Genomic DNA, 22558 nt, shown 5'->3' with positions numbered 1-22558 from the left:
GCAAGCCTGCTCCACAGATCAGTGGCTCCGGACACGAGCCGGAAAGGACATGGGCAAGGTCGTGCATGGCTCTGCCACGTGGACAGATCTGTGGCTGGCAGGAATTCAGTCGGGCCGAACGCCCCGAGCAAATCCAGTCAATACCGACGGAGCTGTCATCACCATCACCCGATAACCAGCACGCTCCTGTTCCCGCCAGGCGATTGCATTTCATATCAGGTTGATATATTCGTGAAGCTTTCATTTCCCGCCTGCATTCACAAAACAGCCTTTACTCTCTTTCTTGCTTGCTATTGAAATACAGGACTTAGAAAGATCTGCTCGCCGGTTGTGACCCTATCGCTGAATGGCTCCCGAGAGATCCTTTCATGAACAGCCCTGTTCAGCTCTTGCCGAAGTCGTGGCTTCCTTGACTGAGTCGATCAGTCTCACGCTGGGCCTCCCTCTTCCTGTTGCTTCCCCACTGTCCTTTCCACCGTGTCTCCTCTTCTCGTGATCTATCTGAAGCACAACCAGTTCGGTGTACGTAGTTGTTTTAGATTCTAGTAGGAGTTCACGCTTGCTTTAATCTAAAAACCACTTACTTGCCTTGCTAGCAAAAATATGATCTTATTAGGATTTTCCTTACGCTCTCCCACGTTAAGTGCCTAAACGCCTAGCCCGCAAATGTTACTTCCTTTTCCCTAACATCACGAGGTACACTCCCTGGAGCCAGATGCGAAATAATGGCTCAAGGTGAATAGAGAATTGTAGAAGCCTCCCAGGGACTGGATGCTGGGATTATTTGCATGTAAACCTACTTATACTCCCCCTTCCCTCCTTTTGATTTCAGCATCCAAATTTAGAGAGAAAAAAGAAGGCATGTTGTCATCATTTATGGTTACATTGCCAGAAGCCCAAAAACTCCGGCCGAACTGCTGAAAAGCTCAGTGGCTTGAGGGCCTGAGGTTGGGAGTTCGAATTCACCACTGTAGCTCCTCGGATGGAGCCGGATTTGACGATCCAACTCTGCAGTTGTCTGATGATTTTTATCTCTTGCAAATCATCCAGAGGCCTAGCAATACATCTATGCAGACCCTTATGGCCATCCCTGCTCAAAAAATTTTAAATGCATCTTAAATCGATGGAAACAGCAGTGTAATTTTTTTTGGGGGGGGGAAGATAAATGGCAGCTTGTGCTGTGTACGGATTCTGCAATGGTGATGCGGAAGGGACATTATGATTTAATGTAAATTAAAAGCTCTTTATTGCTAATATGTCATACAGAACATAAGGGCAACGGAGACCTTGCTCAGAGGCCCAGGTAGGTCGGCACAGAACCAACATGTAAAGACTTTTGAAAGCTTCTAAAACACGCCTCCACGCCAGCTCACGATAAGGAAAGTTCTCCCAAACTTACTTGTGGAGATAAATCATGAGGAGAAATACTGGAAAACCATCTTGATCAAATACAGACAAGAGTGTGGGGTGAAAAAAACCCAATCTTTTTAATTCTTGCTTTTTTTCCTTCGTCTTTACCCACATACACACTATGAAACAAAAGTTACAATCATGGAAAAGGTATATAAAAAAAAAGATGGGCTGCGTTTCATAATCTGGAGGGGAAAAAAATATCAAAACCGGCAATCACAGGCTAACCATCGGATCCGACGCCTCTTCGTGATACTTCCACGTAAAGATAAAGGCATAAACCCGAGGCTTGCCACAGTTGTAGAACAGGACAAAATAGGTTGAAAAAACAATTATACATTTCCTTTATTTACAAAAAGATCTGGGTTGCAGAATGTAGACGCTTGGTTCAGAATTTCCATTATTTCCTTCAGCGCCTTGTTCGTTCACTTCAAATAATCTCAAAAAAAGGGGGGGGGGATTTTAGAGCTGAGAGGAGCACCGTCCCTCATCTCTTCGGACCTCCGGAGAAGTTCAAGGTGACTCTTTAGAAATCCAACAGAAAAGCAAAAGGAAACGAAGCTCCCGTTTCCATCTCCTCCATGACAACCCCTCATGGTAGGGCAAAAAAAAAGTTTATATACATCAGCACATATTTTCAACCAAACTCTTTGATCGATACAACATTTCCCGTATGCCTTACAGCTATCAAGGGGTAAATGGCTTTCAACTACAAAGTCCACCAGAAAGCAAAGCAAAGCAAGGTTGCATCGTGAAACTTTGCGGGAAACCGAGGCGGACCTCCGGGCAGAACCTAGATCTATCTATACACATGGAGCTCTGCTCAGGCGAACGAGGGAGGGAGTTTCATTCCACAAGGAGGTCAAATTTCTCGGCTTCTTCAAACTCTGCATTCATCTGGGACACCCACTCGTCCAGCTCCAGTTCCTGAGAAGGCAAGGAAGGCCATGGTTAGCTTTCAAAGTAAGCCCAGCTCAACAACTAAAACCCCCCACCCCCCCAAATTTTTGTTGTGATGTTGCCATCAAGGCGCCTCCTGGCTGATGGCGACCCTCGGAGCCAGCCATCTCCGCAAGGCCCTGTCCTCCGTCGCCTGCCCCACTCTTGCAAACTCAAGCCTGTGGCTTCCTTTAGTCCATCCGTCCGGTATTAGGTCTCCCCTCTTTTCCTGCTGCCTTCCACATCACAAAATGTGGAAACGATCAGCATAGCTCAGATACCGAAAAAACTAGCTGGAAACTCAGAAACTCTGTACCAAGTTTCTATAGAACAGACAATTCTATAGAACAGAAAATTACAGTATGTAAATAAAGCTTTACACATATATTATGCTCTTGCGGGGTTTTGACGTGCCCGGTGTTACCTGAAGCGTTTGCATTTTTATGGTTTGCTTGAAATAAAAACCCACAGGACACCAAAGGGGGAAGCCCTTGGTTCTTTTTAAAATATCAGAATTCTCTGTCACTTTAGCTCAAGTTCTGAGCCAAGCGTACTAGATTCTGAAGCAGGACAGCCTCAGCTTCAGCGTTTCTGCCTCCAGTTCAGGCTTGATTTATTCTACCAACTAAATGGAATTTTTACCCCATGTTTTTATGTTAATCTTAAACAATCCGGAGGCTCAGCGAGTCAATTCTTCCCTACATTCCATTGATCCCAATGGGATTACTTTTAACTGCAACTTATTTGGCCTCAGGAAGTCACAGCTCATTCCAAATCGCCGTGGATCCAATGGGCCTACTCCAGTGCAATTTACTGCGCTAAGCATCAGGATTTGGGTCTATGATGTACTATGGTCAAGATTCAAACCTTCTTCCCATGCATGCATTTCAGAATTTACCGTACTTAAAATATTTTGTACCCTGCCTTTCTCCTAAGAAAAGACAGAAGGCAGCTTACACCATTAAAACACAATGCTAAAGTGCATTATTCAAATATGTATTACGCAAATTAATAAACTTATATTAAGAATGTTAGGCAAAGCATCACTAAAACAGGTTTAGAAGCAACAAAATGCCAATCATATAATTTTAAAGCCTTTTCTAGACAGGCCGTAAGGGAGGGAAGCCCTGCCAGAAGAGAAAGGTCTCTTTGCTTGCTTGCAGAAGAACAGCCAAGAAGGGGCCAGCCTGGCCTCCAGTGGGAGGGAGTTCCACAGTCTCTGTGGAGCAGCCGCAGAGAAGCCCTTCTCCTGTGATCACCAATTTTTGTCCAACGTGTTCCCCCGAACGATACTTACATTGAATTGTGGGATCTTCTTTTTCTTTCGTCTCTCTCTGATGAATGAAATACCCGGGATGTTTAGATCTGGCTCAGGAGGGGTCCCCCTTTCTGCCCCCATCAGCTTCTGAGTGGCGTCTGGATTCGGGCGAGACGCGTCGGCCTCGCTGCCCGGTGCCAGGAGCTTCTCAAAACCAAAGAGAGTTTGGCGCTTCTCCGGCCCGTGGTTCGGTGTGGAAGTGTCGGAGAGACCGAACCTCGGAGGAGGAGAAGACGGCCTGTCCAGGAAGCTTCGAGTGAAGGAGACTTCCAGCCGACTATAAGAGCGGCGCACGCGTTTCGCCATGGTCAGATCCCGCTCATCCTCCGGTGGGGAGTCGCTTGTGTTGCCTGTGATCGGAGATAAGACCCCTTTGCCACCCGAGGGTGTCCCTGACTCTGGATTTAAGGCGCAGCTTCGGGAAGAGCGAGGCTCTGATTCTCTCTTGGCATCACGTCCCACAGGACTTTCACGCTGAGCGGCTTCCGGACCAACGTTCTCTTTCCCTTCTTTTAGGGAGAGCTGTAAGGCGAGAAAAGGACAAACTTAACCTTCACAAACAAGCTGGCTGGATAGCTCAGAGAGTTATGAATCTGGACACAGAGCCAGAAGTTGGAGGTTCGATTCCCCCACGGCGTCTCCTGGGAGAGGAACCAGCCTGGGTAGCCTTGGGCCAACTGCACAGCCCCAAGGCACCCCCCCAAAGAAGAACGAAAAGGTCAACCACTTCTCTCTACCCTGAAAAGGGCCACCATGAGTCAGAATGGACTCGAAGGCACCTGAATATATATTTGCTGGCTGGATAACTCAGTTTAATACTGCCGTTTAATACTCACCCTTGGACTCCGTCGGGGAGTCGAGGCCATCTCTTTTATCTGGTTTGGGAGAAAAATAATAATACTGTAATGAAAACAGAGTCGTCAAGGAAGGACCCTATATATATAAGTTTTGGATTATTCCAACGGCATTCTTCTCATGCGTTTGCCCAGAGTTAAAAGTATGAGGTCCTTCTCGATTTAGCATAAAGCCACAACAGCCGGTTTGCCTTCCAAAGGAAAAATAAGCCACCCGAATCAAAGTTACATTACTTTAGTATTTAATGTTTTGCCGGAGACATAACGCACAAACAACAAAATCGTCAGTTGTCGGCCTTACAACCAGAGTGGTTGCAATTAAGCGTTTTAATAAACACGCCCTCGAAGAAGTCACGCCAAGCATTTCACACTGAAATAAAGAACGATATATTTTCTACATCCAAAGATCAGAGTTCCTCCCTTTCTTTTTCATCCTAGATTTCAGTGGGTGTGTTTCGTTATTTTCTAGAAAAAAGCAAAATGCTGAGTCGTGGTTGCAATGAATCGAGGGGGAAAAAGCCCAAAATAAAGCAGAATGGACAGAAACCAGCAGATTTGAGGTCAGCACTCTCTGAACCCCCCCCCTTTTAAGTGCCTTTTTCTTTCTGCTCTTATGTTTCCTCCAAAAAACAACACTGCCAGGTAGATTTGACCAAAAGGAATGAGTCCTTTTTAAAAACAAGTGTATTGCAAGCAAAAAAGGACAGCATATATGCAGGCAACCGTTGTGACAGAAGTTCCACATTGCTGTCTGGAATCAAAGATGGGTTCTGTGAGGAACCTGAAGGGTATTTAAGAGTTCATCTGGAGAGAAGGTAACGGCTCCTTAAACCACACATAAAAAGGCCAACCCCATGCACGGAAGTCCACCTACCTGCCTGGCGCGGGGCGCAATCTTTTTCAGAGTTATCGGCTGCATGACGAACGGCACTGGGCGCTGCAGAGAGAACAGAAACTCAAATGAGATTGAAAAATTAAATTCTAGGACGGACTCATACAGAAGGAGGTGCAAAAAAACTCCCCCAAAACCCAGCCACTACATGACGAAGTGACGAGATTCAGTGATATGAGAGGCTTTGCAGGAGGAAGATGTGGAAAATACGATGCTCAGGGTTGTACCCAGCGGGCCAATTAGTTTTGAATATTAAAGGAGAAACCATTTTGACACACGGGAAAGTGAAGCGAGGTTGCAACAGAGATAAGCACAGTGTCCTGACAAACATGTAAATGGAGACAGAAGGACCGTACCTCTCCCTAGGATCCTTCTTGGCTCTTAAGATCATCCCACGAGGCCTGCCTCTCGGTCCCCTTGCAAACACGACTGATCGGATCACGAGTCAGGGCCTTCTCCGTGAAAGCTCCCAGGTGATGGGGTGCTCTCCCTTGGGAGATCAGGTTGGACCCCTCTCTTTTATCCTTCTGCCCACAACTGAAGACCCACCTTTTCAGGCAGGCTTTGAGCTTGACTTTGAATATGTAACCTTTAAAATTAAGTCCCTGGCTGCTGATTTTTAGCTTTCCAGCTTGTTAGATTGGTTTTTTTTTTTAAAATCAATGTATTTGCTATATTGTGGTAAGGATGATACATTATCATTTAAAGCGGTCAATGAAATCAGTACTAAAAACACATTCAAAAAGAACGGAGCACAGCAATCCCTTTAAAATTTTTGTATTCTTCTTGCCTTCATCTTGTTTGGTTTTGTCTCTTTTCTCCTCTATTTCCTCTTCCTCCCTAGAATTCACATTTATTTTTGTGGTGCTTTCATAAGATGTTGTATTCTTGTCGTCATCTTGTTTGGTTTTGTCTGTTTTCTTCAATGCCATTAAAAAATAAAAATAAAAAACAGGTTAGCTAGGCTACCCAGAAATCAATCAATGGGTCTGAGGTGGACCAACCTACTGAATTCATCGCCACGTGATCGTCTCTCTATTAGGCGAGGATCTCACAGGAGGCGATGCATTGGAACCTGAACTCCAGTTCCTCCAGTCCCACGTGCCAGGTCTTGGATCTTGTCCTATGGCTGGTGAATGCCTGGCTGTGTTGTTCGTTTTCAGGAGGTGGGCCGTTTGTTCTGAATGGAATTTAGTCTCGCCGCCAAAACAGAAGCCTCTTTCGCCAGGTGCGACCTTTCGGAGCGGTGCTGGTGGTGGCCTGTAGAAGATCATCCTTCTTCTTCAGGATCGTGGCTTCCAGAGCCCCCGTGGCGGCGGCTGCCCTCGGCAGGTTTGGGCCGGCCCTCTCCCGCAACGCCTCCAGCCCAGTCAGAAGAAGATGCAGCGTCTCATCTTCTATCCCTGTCACTGGGATGCTCTGTAAAAGGGCCCCTGAAATTTCCAGAGCTTTCATCCGGACCTCGTCCTGGCCGCTCGAGAAATAGGCTGCCGTTTTTCTCAGGAGGTCCACGCTCCGTTTGGGGCTTTCTTTGACCAGGTGCTGGCAGAGGTCTACAGTAATTTTTGTGGAGCTGATGTTGGTCGTCTTACACAGATGCCGAAGCCGTTTTTCTGCCACAAAATCCAGGGCGTGGGAAAAAGCAACTCTGCACGCCTCCGAGACTTTGCGGTTGCAGTCGCTCTGATGGACGAGCAGGGGCGCCAGATTTTGCTTCACCTGCTCCGCAAAAAACGCCGGGCACTGCTGTTTGGCCCTGGTGGCCAAGACCGCAAAGAGGTGGAAGGCCGCCCCGCGAACGTGGTCATCCTCGTCAGACAGGAACACTGTGACGTTCCTGCAGATGTCCTTGAAGACGGAGGCCACTTTGCCCCACCTGAGGTGCTGGAGAACGAGGGCCAAGGTGTCCAACACTTCAGCCACCACCGGGGCGTCGTGTAGGTGACCGCAAAGGACTTGAAGGATCACCTTCTTTTGTCCTCTCACCTCAACCGGTGCCCAAAAGAGAAGCCGGCCCAAGCTTCTCAGAGCCATGAGGCGGATGTCCGGCTGCTGGTCTTCGGCTCGTTCCTTCAGGACCGGAAGGAAGGCTCTCAGCTGGATCCTTTCTTTGCTGCAGAGCGGAATCACCTCGGTCAAGATTGTGGTTCCCAGGAGCCGGAGGTTTGAGGATCCCGACTTCATCCAGGGAAGGACCCTCTGGATGAGCACGCCCTCAAGCATGCCAGTCTGCAGCAGGCACCAGGTCAACATACGGAGGCCCTCCGGGTAAGTCGCAGGATCCCCAAACGAGCACCAGGACTTCACTTGCTCCGGGAGAGAGTACAGGAGCTGGGGAAACGCGTTCCACACCATCACCTCCATGTGCAGCCCCAAGAGCACTTCGTACATGGCACAGGTGGCCTTGAGGTGTTTTACTTCCACCACCTCCTCAAGCTCTTCACGGCCAGAGCTGGAAATGGTCCCCAGGATGGACGGCCGGGTCATGAAGGACAGCAGCTTCGGGAGGATCAGCAAGGCTAGGGATGGGTCCTCACCTAAGTGCCTCCAAATCCTGCTGGTCCCACTGGCCAGCGGAAGGGGTTGGCGGAGGAGGTGACTCACGACGGTGTCCAGGTGCTGGTGGGCCAGGGTGAAGATCGCCTCCATCAGGACCTCCTCCAAGCCATACTGCGTGGTGGCCGGCAGGTGGCTGGAGAAAAGGTCCAAGAGTCCTGGGATCTGGCTCTTTATCGTATCCCCACGGTTTTGGACGAGGGCAGGCAGCCAGCAACCTCCAGCCGTGGGACAGATGGGGATCCTGGAGGCGAGGTCTTTCAGGAGGGCTTCCGCGAAGTCCAGCACCTGATCTTCAGGGAGGTGGGTGCTCACCACCTTAGCCAGCGTGGCCGAGGCCTCAGTCAGATCAGCGGGGACTTCCGCTTGCAGATCACAGAGGGCGGAATCCAATTCTTTCTCTTCCTCCTCTGTGATTCTTGACCGGCCTTGAATGTGCACCAAGTGGCTGATGCCCTTGGCCGCCCATCGCCGGCACTCGATGGAGCTCTCCCAGGTATAGGGGGCTAGGAAGACCACCCGGCCACCATAGGCTTTCAGATTTTCTCCCTCCGGAAGACCTGCAGTGACCTGGAAGGCAGCTAGCACCTGGCAACTGGCCTGCAGGGCCCTCTCTCGGATCCACTCGGATCGCGTCAGCCAGGGCTCCATCACCTGGATCATTTCCTCAGTCCTCTCTGAGCTTGGATCTTCCTTCACGAGGACCTGGATGAGCTTCCCCATAGCTTCCATCGACCTGGTGTACTTGATCTCTACGACGGAAGCCTCCTGCTCCGTCCTGGCCCTCTTTTTCAGGCGCTCCAGGGGAGGGAGGGGAAACAGGCACCTGGTGACGAGAGCCAGCAGACCCCGGAGGTCTTCAGCCGGCAGGCACGGCTTGAGTTGGCTGACAGAGACGACGGCCGTGATGGCTCTCGGGCAAAGGGCTGTCTCAAAGAAGCGTTTCCTTTCAAGAAAGCCCAACAAAGTGTCCAGGATCTCTTCTTTGCAGGCCAGCCGGAAGCTGGCATTCTGGGCTTCGTGGACGGCGTTGCAAATGTCCGTCACGCTTTTGCAGAATGTCAGTTCCGTGTGGGTGCCCTTGTTCTCAGCGGTGACACCCAGGAGTTGGCAGCTGGCCCTGTAATGGCCGAGGGCACGCCTCAGGATGCCCGTCCCCGCCTCCAGCAACAAGGACTCTTTCGGGGCCTGGAGGGCGATCTGGCCGTAGATGAAAACCAGGGCTTGGTGGAGCTGGCGTTGCCCGCTGTTCTGGGCAGCCATCCCAGCTGTGCAGTCCTCTAATGTGGCCAGAGTGAGGCCCAAATGCCCCGCAGCAGAGAAAGAAAGGATCTTGGCCACTTTCTCTATCTGTGCTGCTTCCCGGAAATCAGATTTTTCCACCAGCTCCTTCAGCCTGCCCTGAACGAACGCCCGGTCCTCGCAACAGGCCAGCGACACTCCCAGCGCTTTATAGAGGAAGCTCTTTTCCCGGGACCCATCGGTGTAACTGGGCCTCTGCTCTTCCAGGTTGATGATGACATCTTGGGTCCACCCATCATCCTCTATCCTTTTCAGGGTTTTGTTCAGCAACTGCAGAAGCTTCTGCTCCCATTCTGGCTGGCTCGCTCTCGGGCCTTCTGCCTGGCAAAATCCCCAGATATCCGGGATCTCCTCTGCCCAAAGCTGGACGACGGCTTCGTGGACGTCCGCCCGTAGGGCGTGCAGAAGTTGGAGGGCCCAGAACCCTCTCCGGCTACGAGGGGCAGCCGAGACCAGAAGCCGCGCAAGGAGCTGCTGAGGACTTGGAAGTGTTACTCCTCCTTGGCAAGACCCAAGGTGCAGCCTGGATCCTTCCGGCCGAAGGGCGGCCAACTCCTTCAGGCGCCTGCAGAGTGGCGTCAGAGCAGGAGCGGATCCCTCTCCCACCACAAGGGACAAGAGCTTCGGCCACGGAACTTTATTCATTCCTGGGGCCGAAGCGTTGAGGTGCTGAATCGCGTTCATGGCTGGTCCTTGGGAAAGGACCTCCTTTTCTTTTTCAGCCAGGACTCCGACAGAGTCTTGGCTGTCTACAAGCATTGCTTCCATCATGAAGAGACTGATCAGCTAACCAGTGCTCTCTCTAACTGGAAACCGTAAAGTGATGGGGCAAAGGGTGTGTGAGGAGGGGAAGGCTGGTTTTCCTATTGTGACAGGAGATGATGACTCATTGACCAGGGAGGCTGCTGGCCTGGGGGCTCCTTTTATGGTAAAAAAGTGCCACCCCTTGATCTCTTTACCAATTATATCTCCTAGGAAAGACTGAGGTCCATTCAAGAATTAAGTTTGAAATAAAAACAGGTTTATTGATTTTTAAGTTTTTTCAGGAATGGTTCTCACGCACATTCTTAAAGTTACAGAAAGCTTCAGAATTTCCCTTTAACCCCTTCTATCTTAACTAATAGACCTTTGGTCTAGATGGGTGGGATAGAATTTTAATTAATAAACAAACAAGCAAATAAACAAGCATCTCTCATTTGGTTACAGCTTTTATACCTGTAATCTCTTCTATCTTAACTAATACCGATCACGCTCTGACTCTTCACTCCCTGCACACTCTCTCTGCCTCAAAACTTAAACGATTCTCCTTCCTCTTCCAAACTTTTATTCCCTCCACACTGATTTATAACAGAAAAAAAATCCACAGTGGGTTCTCTCACGTACCGGACTGCCCAGCGTTTTGGTCGCTGTCGAGCGTGCCTTGGTTTCTGTTAAGGACTGCGCTGGAGAGACCATTTTCCTCTCAGACCTGCGTTTCACGAGCGGGGAGACGGCACCTGGAAGGGATGGGGGAGAATGGGATGTGAAAAACTGAGGTTTATGAGAGGGAATCCTGGAATTAAGCATTTTTTTTAAAAAAAAGGTGCTTTGGGTCCTTTTTTAAGGAGAAAGCCATGGTCAAGCCTATTTTAAATAAATAAATAAAGTCACACTTAGTCAGAAAACCAAACAGCTTCCATCGGAATTCACAGCCATCCTGTAATACAGCACAAGGCAAAACCGGCTTCTCAGTTTCATTAGCCATTTCAATTGCCAAATGAAAAAAAACACACAACCTTCCCAGTGGAAATTGAACCCTGAACTCAACTGTCAAAGCCAAAACTGCCAGTCAGGAAAACCAATCACATTTGGCCACAGATGGTAAACTAAAGATTAAAGATACGCCCTTGTTGTTCTGTGCCGTCATGTTGCCTCTGATTCACGGTAGCCCTATGGATGAGCGGCCCCCAAAAGTCCCGGATCAGCTCTTGCAAACCCAAGCCTGTGGCTTCTTTTAGGGAGTCCGTCCATCTTGTATGGGGGTCTTCCTCTTTTCCTGCTGCTGCCTTCCGCCTTTCCCCGCAGGATGGTCTTTTCCAGAGAACCCTGTCTTCTCATGATCCACCCAAAGTAAGACAGCCTCAGTGTCATCATCTTCACCTCTGGAGATTGTTCAGGCATGATTTGATCTAAGACCCGCTTGTTGGGTCTTTCTGGCCGTCCAGCTCCACCTTTCAAATCTGGGTTTCCACTCATTCCATCTCGAACGCATGAACGTCTCTCGGCCAGGCCGCCTCCTCTTCTTGTGATTTTATCACCTTTTCGGGGATCTTGCCGTGGACCCGACGATGCCTTCTTTGCATTTCCCTTGGCATTTCTGTTGTGGTAAGAGGCATGATCCTGTTCTTGCCAGGTGGGATTTTTTCAAAAAAATGTAATTTAATAAGCACAAGGAGAGGCTCAGTAAGTAAAATAAAATCAATGTAAACATTTGCTATATAAGTAAACAGGTAACCAGACAAATAAGCCAATAATGCAATAAATAAGTGAATAAATATTTAAAACTGCCAGTCAGGAAACCCATTGGCCTCTTCCCTGAGGTACCTGCTCACCCCCCCCTTTTTTCCTCCCCATAATTGCTGCCTTTCAAACCCCCCTCCAATCTGGCCCCCCTCCAAAGGGCCCCCCTTGGGGACACCCGAGCAGGGGTGGGTGGGTGGGTAGGAGACACGTGAACCCCTCCGTGCTCTCGTGCCGAGTTTACACGTGTCTTCCCCTTTCCCTTCCCCGGATCGGCATTTCTCCCCCCCCCCGGCCCGCCTCCTCCTAAGGGACACAACAGCCCTGCCAGGTCGGCCAGGCACAAGGCGAGAGGGAGGTGGGAGATGCGGGGGGAGGAGAATAATCCCTCGAGTCGTGGGTTCGAATCCCCTGCCCACCCCTCGGCCCTTCCAGCCCCTCACCTCCTGCCGGGGCCTCCCCAGCGGAGCGCGCCCGTCTCGAGAGGCGGCGGCAGCTCCCGCTTCCCGCCATGGCGGCTGCTTCGCTGTTGAAATCACCCGCCAGCGCCTACAGCGGAAGTGACGTCCACCAGGAAGCCGGAAGTGTGCACGGTCCGAGGGATCGAGATCGAGAGAACCCCAGAGCGGGGCGCCATCTTGCCAGAGGCAGCCTCGGGCTCCGCCTAGAGAGGAAGGAATTCTCGCGAGACGAGGCCTCGCGGCGGAGGCGGCGGCGGGCGGGGAGTCAGTGACGTCACCCGGGCGCGACGTTCCCGGAAGAGACGTGGCAAACGGGGTCCAACGGGCGGCTCGAGACCCTCCCTCAGTGAGGGGAACAAGACGACGTCCTGGGAAGGGGCGGTGGAGGTGGCCTCGGAGGCCTGGGTCCTCTCCCTTTCGCGGGGGAGGGAGCGAAGGCTCGGACGACACCTGGGTCCTTTCCCCCCCACACACAAGGCTTATATGTGAGAAGGGATCGTAGCTCGGACGACGCCTGGGTCCCTTTCATGGAGGGGGGAGGGGGGAGGGGAGGGGGAGTTAGTGGGACGTTCGACCTCTAGGACGCCTGGGTTGTTTTTCCTAAGGATATTTTGTGTGTGTGTGTGTGTGTGTGTGAGTGAGTGAGTGAAAGAAAGAAAGTGTCCTCCCTGGGACGCCTGGGTTCTTTTCTTGAGGAGATTGTGCCTGAGGGGGTGGGAGTGGAAGCAGCGCCACTAGGACGCCTGGGTTCCCTTCCTCGGGGGCGGGGGGGGGTTGGAGACCCTGACAGGTTGAAGAGGCAGAAGGCCTTCTCAGGTGGGGCCACATCCTGATGAGACTGAGAACTGGGGCGGGTTGTGTGTGTGACTGAGGTCGTTGTTCAGATGCCTGGGTTCCTTTCCTAAAGGAGAGTTCGTGTGGAGGGATCATCGCTTGGGTGGCTCCGCATTTTAAGCATCCGGCGGCAGAGCAAGAGGTTGGGAGTTTTAACCCCCTGCTTTGTGGGGTCCTGGGAGAAAAAGGCAGCCTGGGTCGCCTTGGGCAAGCGGCACAGATCCAGAGGGAAAAAAGAAGGGTAAAGCGATTCTGTACATTTTCTCCCTAAGAAACTGCCTGGCGAGTCAGAATGGATGTGATTGCAGACTGGATAGCTCAGTGGTTTAAGTCTGGCTGCAGAGCCACAGGTTGCTGGTTTAATTTCCACACCACCACCCTGTGCCTTCTGCAAGGAGAACCAGCCTGGGTGGCCTTGGGCAAGCCGCTCAGTCCCAGAGCAGCCCCCGACGAAGGGAAGGGTCAACCACTGCTGAGCCTTCTCTACCTGGAAAACTCTGGGGGGGGGGGGGAAGGTCACCCAAAGTTGGAATTGACTTGATAGCACATCGTGAGAATTGCTTGGGACACCCTTTCCTGATGGGGGCTAGAAATAGTCCCACTGTGGTATCTCGGTTCCACTCCTGTGCAGATGGGAGTGCTGTCATTGGGATACCTTTTTGTCAGTTCGGGGTGAAGGACAAACTAGGCGATGTATTTGTTTTTAGTTGTCTCATTTAGAGGCCACCTTTCTCATGATAAAGGGACTCAAGGTTGCTCAAAGTGCTAAAAAAATGGAATTAAAAACACGGGCCAGTGTAAGGATCCTTCCGGAGGGGAGTGAAATCGTTAAAGCTGAAGCATAAGAGTGTCGTTCTTTGTTTTTCAGAGTGTGGTGCTCTTCTTACAACTCCTGGGCCCTGAAGGTTAAGGCTGAAGTCCAGTGCGCGGCGACAAAACCGCAAACACTTCTGAAGTCTCCCAGGGTACGTTCTTCCTGTACAAGTAATTGTGTGGAAGAGTCTGTCTGGAAATATAGATCAGAACGGCTGGTGTGATTAGAACGCATGTGATCTTTGAACAGAAGAGAGATACCTTCTTTTTTAAAAAAAGAAGCACATTTGAAGGAGGCCACAGACTGGAAACAAATCTCCACCTACTGTTTTATAAGGTCTGTTGCACTGGCCTGATTGTACCCACATTTCTTTCATACTGGGTTTACGGCAGGGGCCATTAAGAGGTTACTTCTGAGTTACTAGGATCACCAGCTGCTGATCCTACATAAATCCACATCAGATCGCAGCCTGGGTTTCTTTCTGACACCGCTCTTTTAGAGTTGTTTTCAAACTCTTGACTGAGAGAACACGGAAACAACAGCAACGACGTGGTGTGGTTACAATTTCGCTGTTGTGATACAGAATAGAACATCACAGCAAAGATTTAACATGGGAGGCTGGTGGGAAATAAGCCTTGCCATTCTTATTAATAAAAAAAAGAGGAAATTATGTGTTGAAAAACAATCCACTTTGGGAGTGTGGTTGATGCAGTAATTTGAGTGGGTGTGTTGATTTTTCCAGTAAGGCAATATGCCACATTCTGCTTCTCCCAGCGTGTGAAGATGAATGACAGGTACCTCCCCTTTAAGTTGAAAGAAGGAAAGTGAATGTTGGATGCTAAGAAAAAAAATACAGAAGTAGTTGTAACAAAATTTGTTGCGACGTACATGTGGGATCTGGAATAAACGAAGCAACTTTTGGGTTTTTTTGGGGGGGGTGTCTAGGAACTTGGCCAGGAGTTGGGGGTAGAGAGAAGATATGCCCCTCTGGATGTTGTTGGATTACATATCCCATAAGGCTTAACTTTGAGGCATGAGGAGGGACACAGCCCAACTTCTCGAGGGCCAAAATTCCCCCTCTTTTGTCTGAACCATCTTAGAGGGGAAGAGTCCAAGGCAAGCAGGAGCTGGGGAGGTTTCCCTCCAAGCCCGACTGCAATCTCTCTTTCTCTTTTCGTGCCCAGCCCATGTGGGTCCTTCGCCAGCCCTACTCCCAGGCGCCATGGGGCTCTGCAAGTGCCCCAAGAGGAAAGTCACGAATCTCTTCTGCTTCGAGCACCGCGTGAACGTCTGTGAGAACTGTATCGTCGCTAATCATGCCAAGGTAAAAGCGCCACCGGGGAATCCTGCGGAAAGGGGAGAGAGACTGTTCACTTGCAGCGGATTTTTGGCTGATGTGGATCGTTTGGTATAACTCGAGCAGGAATGGATGGCGTGGAAGAAAATCAGAGAGGAGGGAGGGTGTGGCTTAAAAAGGCATAATTGTGAAATTTTAGCCCTTCCTTTCTCCCACTCAGAAGTCATAAAGGATGTTTCAGAAATGTTTTTTTGTTTTTGGATTAGCCCATTCCGTGCCGGCTGGAAAGTATCTTGAGGCCTGCCAAAAAAGGTTATCACTGTCGGCTGTTCATCTCGGAGCAAGGCTGACTGGAGTGGGGCTTTAGTGATCAGGATTGTTCTTTTAATATTTTAAATCCTTTCAGACCATGGATAACTGAATCAGTAGTTCCCGATCCTACGGATAAAGGGGGGGGGGTCTGACTGAATCTTTTCCTATTTGGCTCTTCTTCCATTTTGCTCTGTGCTCTCCTGCCTGACCAAGCGCTGGCCTCTTTCCCACCCACCCCCCTCTGCAGTGCATCGTTCAGTCATACCTCCAGTGGCTTCAGGACAGCGACTACAACCCAAACTGCCGGCTGTGTAGCACCCTTCTCACCACCAAAGAGACCGTCCGGCTCGTCTGCTATGGTCAGTGAAACCTCTTGCGTGCTCTGGCATGCGCTTGTAGGATAGCGCAGGTCTGTCGTAAGCCGCTGGCGACCCTAACCGTGAAACCAGCCCAAAAGAGCCCAGCAGGTGGCCTCTTCCTCAGAGATCTCACCCCGTTTCCATCTGGCTTCATAGAAACAAACGAAGAGGGCTGGAAAATAACGCAGAATTACACGGGTTTCCGTGAGAGCCTCTTCTCTCTTCTGTTCAGACCGTGTTTCTGCTTTTGGAAGAGGTTCTTCCTCCTTCTGTTATGGGTCCACCTTTGTGGCAGATGACTCCTGGGATTCATTTATTTATGTTTGCAGTCAAAGAAAAAAAAATTAACCCATGAACACCACCGCCACACACGCAAACACGCACGCACACACACACACCGGTGCTTATCAACCAAGAAATAATATTTGTAAGCTCTGATTCTGGCTTGAAGTGTCAGGCGGGCGGGGAGGGAATAACTTAGGCCTACAGTTCTGTGTCTTTGTTATTTATTTAAAATATATTTTCACCCTGCCTCTCTCTCCTTAAAAAAGGACACCCCCGGGGGGTGCCGTCCTCATTGAAAAGACAATATTTAAAAGCAGTAAGTATACAGATAGGAAAAGGGAGTAAACAAAGGAGCCTTCGGTGGCTCACATCTTCACCCAAGGCTGGGAGATGCGTGGGTGTTTTCAAAGAGATGAAAGAGGGTTAGAGATGGCCATCTTTCAAGGATGCTTTCGCTATGGATTCCTGGCTTTGTGAAGTTTTGGACTTGAAACGCCTTGGAGACGTTTTCCACCTCTGCAATTTTATGAGAGATGATGTTCTTAGATAAGGAAACTGAGCTTTCGGTGAACACAATATCCTGTGTCTTGTTTATGTACGTATGGCCTTAAGGATCTGTAAGGATTGCAGGACTGTCGGTCTTGAAATGTCCAGCATTGAAGCAAGCAAAAAGCAAAATTAAACCCACTTCCTACCTTCCAAAGGGTCTGTCGCTAGAAGAAAGTGCGTCTTTCTTTCAGCCTTTCTGCAAAGCCCTGGGCAGGCCTGTTGCTGTTCCTTCTGTCTCAAACTGCTTCCTTTCCTTTCTCCGTAGATCTCTTTCACTGGTCCTGCCTCAATGAGATGGCCAGCCAGTTGCCAAAGAACACGGCCCCGGCTGGCTACCAGTGTCCCAGTTGCCAAGGGCCCGTCTTCCCACCAGCCAACCTTGTCAGCCCAGTGGCGTCGGTGCTACGGGAGAAACTGTCGACAGTGAACTGGGCACGGGCCGGACTGGGACTGCCGCTGGTAAGAGGTGGCTCTGTGGTGGGTTTCTGTGCTTGATCCCGGGCTGGGCTGATGAAGTTTAAAAAAAAAATCTCTCTTTTTCAGAAGCAGCCTTACGTCAGTTTTAATTTACTCTAATGTAATCTAATTCTTAGATTTTTGGGTAATGGCTTAAGAAACCTTGGCTAATATTTAATCCATTGAGGTGGATGTCCAGCATGTGTATATATTTTATCTCAACTTTTTTTGTTTCCCACCGCTCTGGATTTTGTAATTTTGTATTCCTAGTCATGAACCTCGGTCTGGTGTTTGCTTTCTGTCCACTCAGATCGATGAAATAGAGGCTGTCCAGGAGACGGATTCTCTCGACGCCACAGACTACACAGACTGGTCCAGCTTCAGTGGTGAGTCTTGCCCAAGCCACAAGGGGCCTCACCGTTCTGCTCACTACCGTGCATTTCCCAGCCACCATCATCATTCTGACCTTCAGAGGCTAAGAGGGGGATATTTAATCCTCAGAATTTGCCATTAAAATAGAATTCGGCATAATCCACATTTTTTTTCCAGCATCCTTGGGTTTTTTTTTAAATTGATCCCCTGTGGATGGGGGGGGGGTGTCTTACTGCATTGCCTTTTGGGGTTGCCCTGGTGATTCGTGTTCTCTAGTGTGCAATCCACGGACCACTATAACGTGCAAACCGTAGAAGGCGGAGTACGGGCACCCCATTAAAAAAAGAAGAGTAGTGAAGAGTTAGAACACTGAAACAAACAAAATCAGCATGAAAATAAACACTACTGAGATTCCTAGGTGTGTTGCTGGAGTTAGAGTGTCCCGTTAGGACTCATGAGACCTGGGTTCAAATCTCCACTCAGCTGTGGAAACCCATTGGGGAGGGTGGCCATCATGGTCAACCCCTCCGGGAACGTTTCACGTACTTTGAAAGCTATGTTAGGGTCACTGTGTGTTGGAAGCAGTTTTGCACCCTATATCAGGGACATCAAGAGCCACAAGTGGCAGAAGGGGTTTTTAAAGTGGGTGGGGGAACAGGAAGATTTTGATAGAGAGTCAGGAAGATCACCTACCCCCCCCTTCTCCCTACACAGGGCTCCAGACGGAAGAGGCGGCCCCCCAGCCAAGCTCCTACGGCCCCAGCTCTGCCTTCGCCTCTCCTCAGCCACCTCAGCAAAGCCTGAACAACGGCGGTGTGCAGGAACACCACACGGTGATCGCCATGAATGCCTTGGCCAGCGGTCCTGTCACCATCAACGCAGGTAGGGGGGTCCGTGAGCAGCCATTTTCTACAGGCGAAGCCGGCAGGCCCTGGGGAGCTTTCTACGGGGGGGGGGGGCTGCCCTTGAAGGCTGTTCAAATGTCGCAGGTCCAGAATGCTCTGCTGCCGTGTTGGTCTCTGGAGCGTCTCTTTATATGACCCATGTAAACCCTTACCCTGGCCTGTCTGCCTCAGCCGCCTGTTTGCTTCTGGGCCACGTTCAAGGTGCTTCTGTTAACTTTTATAAAGCCCTTAAGGGTTTAGGAGCCTGTTACCTGGCTGAGCACCTCTCCCTTGGAAATTGGACCCTCAAAACCAGGCCTTTTCTGTGATGGCCGCTTTCCTTTGGAACTCCCTGCCACCAGAGGTGCCACTGGCCCCATCCCTTCTGGGTTTTAGGACACCACTGAAGACCTGGCTGTTTTCCCACGCCTCTAATCAAGTCATTTTATCTATCCCTTCCACCCCCAGCCTGCCATTAATCTTTTTTCTTTCCCTTTTGTGGTTCCTGTGGTCGTGTCTGGAACCCCCTTTTCCCCCTGACTGGGATTATCCTTACTGATTTATGCCTGCGTTGTCCTCCTGTTCGCCACCCAGATTAAGTAGTCTAGCGACCCAATTGGGCAGGATAGAAATATAAATAAATAAATAATATTTCTTTTAAATCCTTCTTTGTGCTCTCATCCATTCCTTTGGCTGCAGCCTCCTCGCCGCGGAAAGTTTATGACACCCGGGAAGACGGAGTCGGGCGAGCTTCAGAGGCCCGTATCGACTTTGACGAGGACAAGTACCGCCGGCGGCCCGCGCTCGGCTGGCTGGCCCAAGTCCTCAAGTAAGTTCGGGAACAGCACGGTGGAAAGCAGGCAGGCCTAGAGACGCGCTACGAGGGGGGTCCCCCTCCCTTGCTTCACGCTGGCTTTATTCCACGTAGAAACCAGTGGCCTGCAGGAAGCCAGGTTTTGCCCCAGAGGCTCTTAGACCTGAAACCCATTCAGTTTTATTGTTAAATGTCTTTTTTTCTACCCAGTTCTCAAGCGATGGCTTCCTAAGAGGACGGGACTGTATTTGAATAAATTTAGATTGTGGTCCATGAAAGAAAAAAATAAGACATCCCCTGAAAATAAGCCGTAATGCATTTTTTGGATCAAAAATTAATATAAGACTCTTATTTTTGGGGAAACACAGTATACATGGCATGGCCTCTGGCTCCCTTTAGTGGCCAGTTCTGGTGACTTTGTTGTGATAGGTTAGGTGGGTGGGTAGGTAGGTAGGTAGGTAGATAGATAGATAGATAGATAGATAGATAGATAGATAGATAGATAGATAGATAGATAGATAGATAGATAGATAGATAGATAATTTTTCTTTTAATATTTATGATTTTCAAACTATGGATACTTGAATCAGCAGATACTGATCCCACGGATAAGGGGGTCCTTATATATCTTATTTCCTATTCATTACTCCCCCCACCCTCGATATTACTAACCACACAGCACTAGGGATATCATTCCTTTTCTCCCCCCCCCACCTTATTCTGAGCACATTCCTCCTTAGCAGAGCCTTTGACACACGGCCCGAGCAGCTCCATGAACCATGAAAAGCATCTCCGAGGCCTGGATTTACTCTCCTGTGGTTCTTAGATCGAACTTTTTTCCTTTATGCTCAGACGGCCCCCACTCACACCTCTCGCCTCCTTCCTGCAGGAACCGTTTCAGCTCCCGGAAGCAGCCGCGCTCGCTGATGCAGAAGTTCGTCATCCTTCTCCTCATCGGCGGGATCGGTTTCCTCACCCTCGTCATCGTCATGATGAAGCTGGGCCGGGCCTCCGCCGACAGCGACCCCAACCTGGACCCCATGTTCAACCCGCACATCCGGGTCGGGAAGCAATAAACCCGGGGCGGGCGCCTTCCCTCGGCCGTGGGCTGCCCTCCCAGCGAGCAGGAAGGGGGCGGAGAAAAAATTCCTTGGGAACGCTCTTGGCCTGTAGCCGCTGTGGTGAATCGAGCCCTCTCCGGAAAAGCAAGACCACTCAGGCCACCCTGAAAGCTTGGACGACAGGCCGAGGGTCCCCCCTTCTAGATCTGGGGCAGAGAGAGACCGCTTCATCTTGGGCTGCTTAAACGAGGAGACCATCCAGAAGCCCGGCCAGCAGCCGAGGAGGACGCAGCACCCTAAACACTACAGAAAATAACTCTGCAGAGTTCCAGGGCTGGTTTTCCAGCCGAAGCCCCTTCACTTCTCTACCCAGGCTTTCGATTCACGGAGGAGAAATAATCATTTCCGGACGAGGTGGAGGACTTTGGTTTTACCTCCTGCGCACACCTGTCTGGCACGGTGGCTCAATTTTGCTGAGAGGAGAAGGCCCTCGGCTCGACGCCTTCAGTGGTTACCTGAGAGTAAGGTTTGGTGTTTTGTTTTGTTTTTGAGTTGTTTATTTTCTTTAATCCGCAGTTTGGTGATCGGGGCCTTTATCGGCCTTGCCCGCCCCGATCCGTTGACCCAACCTCTAACAGTGTTTATATAAAAAAAGAAGGGGACCATTTTAGGGATTTCTTTCCCCCTGACTTTGGGAGGCATGATATGGCTCCCAAGAACACGGGAGAGCATTCTTGCATCCTTGCCGAGGGTGCAGAGAGTTCCCCGTCGAAATTGGTGGCTCTATATGAGCCGCATGTTTTACCCAAGAAACGGTTCCTTCCTTAAAGCTGGGGCCTCTCCTCCCTCTCTGGCTGAACCCCACCACCTCTTGCCTCTTTCCCTCACAGCCCTGAATTCGGAAGGGGAAAACATGGGTGGGTCCCTTCAGCCTAGCTCTGCCTCCCTAGGTTTGTCTTCGATTCGGGGCCTTGTGACGTGAGAGGAAGCAAGGGCATTTTCCTTGGGGGAAGACACCCAGTACCGTCATGCTCCGGCGGAGATTTAGGAACAAGAGGTGGTTTAGAAACTCACAAGGAAACGCTTGTTCTCCTTCACGTGTCTCTTTATTCTCCAGAATGAACCCCTCCGTAGGTGTTAAGAGGGTTCCTAACCCAATGAGTTTCAGAAAGCTGTCCTTGCAGCACTTTTGCGGCCGCTGTCTTGCCCAAGCCGGTGCCTTCCACCTGCGTGGGGACCAGCTTACCCCGAGGATACTGGGAGTTGTAGTCCAGCACACATAGAGGGCATCGAGTCAGAGGACTCTGATCTGGGACTGGCAGTAGCATTGGGGGAGGGGGGCAGTCTCTTCTGCCTGAGTTACCAGGCACTGAGTTACAAAAGGACGAGGATGATGTTGCCCCACCAAGCTCTCTGAGAAACCCCCTCCTTCCTCGAATCTGTTCCAGAGCAGATCCTGCAGAGCTGACAGCCGGGGTGACCTCCCCATGCCCGGCTCTTAAACTGGGGGGCTCTGTTTCCGTCAATACCCAGCCTGGGTAGATGATGGGCCCCATGTTCCCGTGGCCTCTTCTAGCAAATGACTGTATTTCAGCCGGCGGTTCTCTGGGAGTTCCTCTGTGGGGGTTTGGATGTATGGACCAGCTCCATTCTCTTGTTTCGGTGTAGAGGCGACCGTGCAAAAAAAACAAAACAAGCTATTAACCTGCAGAAGCAATATATTTGTTTGTCGGCGTGCTATTAAAAACCCTCTTTCCAAACCCTGAGTGGGCTCGGCCCCTTCGTTTCTTCCTTGGAGACCGGTTGGTTGGGGGGCGGGGGAATAGCACACCAAGCCCAGGAAGGATCCTTCCTTCTTTTCTCTTCTCTGCTGCCCTTTTGCCGGCAAGATTCATTATTGCTCCTCTCTGTATTCGATGGTGATGTAGTCCATGGAGAAGCGGACATGTGGTTTCATTAAGGGTAGACAAATGGACAATTTAACTAGATGAGTTTTAAATATTATACATGAAATTGAAAAAGAAAAAATAAAAGCAATGATTTTATCATTGGATATATTTAAAGCCTTTGTGTTGAATGGTCAACACTAAAACTTCTTATAAGAGGTTGGGGATTTGGTAAAAAGCGCATTTATAGAGAAAGGATACCTAAGCAGTAAAAGGGACACCCTTTCAGAAGGGGCAGACGCCAAAAGGGACACCCTGTCCTACAGACTCTCATGCCACCTGGTTTTTCGGGTGGCAGCCCCACAGCTGTTAATCTGAACAGCCAGGTCCAGATGTTCATATTG

At 50.2% G+C, this 22558-nt stretch overlaps 3 protein-coding genes across 4 annotated transcripts; 1 reads left to right on the top strand and 2 right to left on the bottom strand.

Annotated features, from left to right (window-relative positions):
- Positions 1–1463: 1463 nt before the first annotated feature.
- On the bottom strand, positions 1464–12370 carry CDCA5 (cell division cycle associated 5). Of its 2 annotated transcripts, none has more exons than XM_072984389.2 (6): positions 12214–12370; positions 10655–10767; positions 5396–5458; positions 4504–4542; positions 3647–4189; positions 1464–2337 (listed from the first exon to the last, which is right to left on the bottom strand). In XM_072984389.2, the coding sequence occupies exons 1-6, from the start codon at positions 12281–12283 to the stop codon at positions 2257–2259; spliced, it is 909 nt and encodes a 302-aa protein (XP_072840490.2). In that variant the 5' UTR covers positions 12284–12370; the 3' UTR covers positions 1464–2256. The 2 variants fall into 2 exon arrangements, with proteins under 2 accessions (XP_072840490.2, XP_020633094.3); XM_020777435.3 differs by lacking the exon at positions 12214–12370 and adding an exon at positions 11154–11560.
- Positions 5369–10599, bottom strand: LOC144584913 (maestro heat-like repeat-containing protein family member 2B). The gene has a single exon (XM_078382155.1). The coding sequence runs from the start codon at positions 10040–10042 to the stop codon at positions 6605–6607; it is 3438 nt and encodes a 1145-aa protein (XP_078238281.1). The 5' UTR covers positions 10043–10599; the 3' UTR covers positions 5369–6604.
- Positions 12371–12502: 132 nt separating the features above from the next.
- Positions 12503–22028, top strand: ZFPL1 (zinc finger protein like 1). Its single transcript, XM_078382156.1, has 9 exons — positions 12503–12716; positions 13934–14030; positions 15064–15203; positions 15736–15847; positions 16947–17140; positions 17448–17523; positions 18224–18391; positions 19093–19222; positions 20097–22028. Exons 3-9 carry the CDS (start codon positions 15102–15104, stop codon positions 20281–20283), a joined length of 969 nt encoding a protein of 322 aa, XP_078238282.1. The 5' UTR covers positions 12503–12716; positions 13934–14030; positions 15064–15101; the 3' UTR covers positions 20284–22028.
- The last annotated feature ends 530 nt before the right edge of the window (positions 22029–22558 follow it).

The sequence above is a fragment of the Pogona vitticeps genome, chromosome 15 (assembly GCF_051106095.1).
Source record: "Pogona vitticeps strain Pit_001003342236 chromosome 15, PviZW2.1, whole genome shotgun sequence".
Classification (NCBI taxonomy): domain Eukaryota; kingdom Metazoa; phylum Chordata; class Lepidosauria; order Squamata; family Agamidae; genus Pogona; species Pogona vitticeps.
This window is presented reverse-complemented; position numbering and strand designations above follow the sequence as displayed.